This window comes from Dipteris shenzhenensis, chromosome 11 (assembly GCF_047967505.1).
Source record: "Dipteris shenzhenensis isolate YYH24624 ecotype China chromosome 11, Dip_SZ_1.0, whole genome shotgun sequence".
NCBI lineage: Eukaryota > Viridiplantae > Streptophyta > Polypodiopsida > Gleicheniales > Dipteridaceae > Dipteris > Dipteris shenzhenensis.
The window spans coordinates 44,298,159-44,301,912 of record NC_141606.1 but is presented as its reverse complement, the minus strand read 5'-3'; the positions used below and the strand labels follow the sequence as shown (position 1 = coordinate 44,301,912).

Below are 3,754 nucleotides of genomic sequence, written 5' to 3'. Positions count from 1 at the left end.
AGTCTAGTACTATGCACATGTGTGTTAGTAACTAAGAAATGGGTGGGTTTTGATAGTCACGTTAGTGATGGATGATGGTACACAAAAAATAGGTCATTATTTATTTTTATATCTACCCTATTTTTCTCTTCCCCCCCCCTCCCCATCCTCTTTCCCCTATTTTATGTCCTACTCTAACTATTCTCATGTTCGACACATGAAATGCATCAAGAAAAATAGAACCCCTGTGAGTCAAACACAAAGTGAGCCAAGGCTTTAAAACTTGTCGCTCATCAACCTGAACACGATCTTTTTTTATACAAATAAGGTTAATTGGCTTACATTTGGATGACAAGACCTAAAAAATTTGAGTAAAGGTGAAAAAGGGAAGGCTACACTTAAAAGCTCGATACAAAGTGCTCAAGTTCGAAGGTTGCTCAACCCAACTGATCGCCCAACTCGAACACCCACCAATGATGAACATGCAACCATCCTAGGCTTTCCATACCAAATGGGTATGATAAGTGTATCTATCCATTCCATGCAAAATTGTAAAACTTTATTTACTATAAAGTTAGCCTATCTCAAACAAGTTCTAATTCCTCTATCAACCAATCATGCGAGGGAATGAAACTCCCAAAACTCAACTCGTATGAAATGTGTTACCTACTCAAGCTCAAATACGTGTTTTCCTAATCTCGCGTGCCCATTCCAATACTTTGTGAGCAGGGGCTAATGCCATGGCTTCTTTAACACTTACACACTCTCCCACACTTTTCGTCCATGCGTTCAGATGAGGGCATTCCCTCTCATCTGGAAACTTGAAACTGCTCAATTCTTCCATTGCCTTGAGCCATTCCATATAAGACACAAGGGTGACATCGACCAAGCCTAGTGAATCGCCTCCGTAGTACGGCTTCCCACCGCTCAAGTCCTGGAAGGCTTTGTCTAGAGCGATTAGGTTCTCCGTTAAGACTTTCGCACCTTCCTCTTCACCCTCGCCTGCTTTGCTTCTCATAATCCCACGGATTCCGTCAAAGATCTACGAGCACCCAACACGAACAATTTGAATACTTAATCCTTGGGACTTAGGAGCTTAACTTGTATAAATGGAGAACCAAATATTAGCCGGACGCAACTGCAAATAAGATTTCGTGCTTAAATGTGCAGAAAAATAAAGATACCAAAGATCCGACCATTCTGTGCTCACCTTCTTATCCACGAAGTCTGCCCAAAAGCGCGCCAGTGCTCGTTCGTAGGGACCCTCCGGAAGCAATCTCTTCGCGGGCCACTCTTCATCGAGGTACTGAAGTATGATAAGCGACTCGGAAAGGGGCTTCCCGTCGTGGATCAAGACGGGGACCTTCTTATAGATTGGATTAGAATCCAGCAGCAACTGGCTCTTATTAAACAGGTCCTCCTCCTGATACTCAAACTCGATCCCCTTTTCTCTGAGAGCGATCAGCACACGAAGGCAGAACATGCTGGACCATCTGCTGAGGAGTGTGATGTTGTGAGAAGGCATGGCTGGCGGGATGTAGAAGCAGAGGATATATGGTAGTAGAAGAGGTTAGGGAAGCTTGGAGGAAGACGATGAGTTGTAGTGGGCACCCAACATCGACCGGGAAGCAACGTTCAGCAGCCTTCGGGAAAAGCGCAGTCTCGGATAAGAAACAGATGGACAAATGGGAACATACGTATATATCAATTCATTTCCTGAATACGTTATGTCATGGTTGGGAAATGCATCTCAAATGCTTATGAGGGAAAAGCCTGAACGAGGCTTTTCCCCAAAATGAAAGTGGCTCGGTCCACCGCGAGCCACTTTCATTTTGGGAGAAAAGCCAACTTCATGCTTTTCCCGTACGTCGAGGGCCTCGTGGGAGGCCTTGAAAATGACTGAACAATGACATGTGTGACAGTGACCTTCAACAGGACTTCCAACAGCCAACGAAGCACAGCCAGAATTTTGACATTGATTTCACCTGCGAGTGCATTGATTTCAACTTCCTCGTAGGAAGTACAAAGGATCGGACAGCTGGAATTAAATTCCAGCTGACCGCAGGCCTTGATGTGCATTGTGACCATCTGAAATGTGTCTAAAATGCATCCAAGAGCCCCTCGCTTCCCTAAGATTTAGCCCTCAAGGCCTTGTTGAGTACACTAGGTGAGCTTCTCCTCAACCTAAGGACACACCTAAATGAGAACATTAGGCATGGATTAATGGGCCTCCAATGTTGTGCTAAAGTTATGCACACCCATTTGAGGGCACGCTCCATAACTTTTTTTTCATTTGTTGAAAACCAAAACAGATTGAAATTTTGGAATCCAAACTAGTGGGACTGCTACATGGTGGTCTTCAAATATTGATAGTTGTTGGTATTAGTATCTAGATTCACCCTAAAATGGAAGAAGTTGAAAATGTGCAATTTGTGCATGTGCAAATATCTTTTAATAAATCCAATACTATTTACAATTTTGAATTGTTTCTTTTTCCATGCACTTTCTTGCTATATGGCTCATAAGCATGCCAAAGGTCATTGCATTTCATAATACACATCATCAAACCCGATAGCATGCCCTTTGGCCTATTTGTGTTTTGAAGCATTTGAGGCCACATTGCACTTGTTTGGGATATCCAATTTTGCTAACATGTATTGTCGGCGGGGGAAAAACTGGCGGGCTAAAAATTTAGCTACTCCCACGAATTTGTAATTTTCAGGCCTCTCACCCATCAAATCTTGGAAGATTAAGTACTTCCAACCCGCCCTCGCCTTGCAACCCACACACAGCTCGATGTGACCTTGTGACATCTTTGGTTTGGCATTGTCATCTTTCGGGTAAGTTGCCTTCTATTCTTTGCTCCCCTCACAAGCTAGCTTATCTCTATTTTGGTTTGGTAACATGCAGCTCACCATGGCTTGCTAGAGAAGCATATAGAGACTGCGAGATAAGAAAGTTGAAAAGCTTGGTCAGGCCACAAGGAACAAACTACGGGTCGAGGAAAGAAATGGTGCGGTATCGAAACGACAATGGAAGATACTTTTGCAAACGTTTGCGAAGGGAGAAACAATGAGAAAAAAGAAGACTCCTTGCAGAGCAGCAGCAGGAAGAAGTTGTAGATGCACACATTTTATCATAATTTACCATCAGAGCGAAGAACATGAGTTGTGATGTCATGATTGGTGGTAGTATTCGAGGAAGCAACATCATGCCATTCAGGTGAATACCATTCTCGAGTCTTCTCAAGCTTTAGCCTACACCCTAAAGTTCATAGAGTTACAACCCTACCAACACCTCGGGGAGATGCATGAAGAGCAGAAGCAATGCCCAATCATCCCAATCCGAGTAGTATATGGGCTTCAACAAAACACAAGAAAAGGAGAGACAGCCTAAGTGTGAAAGTCATTGCAATAGTGGTGACGTTTTGGCACAAAAATACAAGAGCTTCTCTAAATAACAAGGACATATATAGAAATCAAACGGGACACAAGATGTTTGGCGAGAGCACATCATACACACGTCGCTTGATACAATGCAGATTAATGGTTACCTAAACCATCCCGGTGGTTTTTTGTGATTGAGCTTTGGGATAGTTTACTTGTTTTAATTTTTGATACAATACACGTCAGTGGTTACCTAAACCAGCCTGGTGGTTGTTTGTGATTGAGCTTTGGCATAATTTACTAGGTTGGCTTGGACTTAATGTGATTGTCCTAGACTAGCCTGGTGGCGGAATATCATGCAACCGTGGCTGGTTCAGCTCAAACACCAG

At 43.3% G+C, this 3,754-nt stretch overlaps 1 protein-coding gene across 3 annotated transcripts; it reads right to left on the bottom strand.

Annotated features, from left to right (window-relative positions):
- Positions 1 to 288: 288 nt before the first annotated feature.
- LOC147897056 (glutathione S-transferase U20-like) lies at positions 289 to 1,632 on the bottom strand. 3 transcript variants are annotated; one of them, XM_087381757.1, is made up of 3 exons: positions 1,190 to 1,632; positions 646 to 1,021; positions 289 to 509 (listed from the first exon to the last, which is right to left on the bottom strand). In XM_087381757.1, exons 1-2 carry the CDS (start codon positions 1,502 to 1,504, stop codon positions 656 to 658), a joined length of 681 nt encoding a protein of 226 aa, XP_087237883.1. In that variant the 5' UTR covers positions 1,505 to 1,632; the 3' UTR covers positions 289 to 509; positions 646 to 655. The 3 variants fall into 3 exon arrangements, with proteins under 3 accessions (XP_087237883.1, XP_087237884.1, XP_087237882.1); XM_087381758.1 differs by having other exon boundaries at positions 289 to 472; XM_087381756.1 differs by having other exon boundaries at positions 289 to 1,021.
- Positions 1,633 to 3,754: the final 2,122 nt, after the last annotated feature.

Coding starts and splice junctions, on each gene's coding strand:
- LOC147897056 (XM_087381756.1), bottom strand. CDS start 1,504: ATGCCTTCTCACAACATCACACTCCTCAGCAGATGGTCCAGCATGTTC. Junction 1,022..1,189: donor CAGACTTCGTGGATAAGAAG/GTGAGCACAGAA, acceptor GGGTGCTCGTAG/ATCTTTGACGGAATCCGTGG.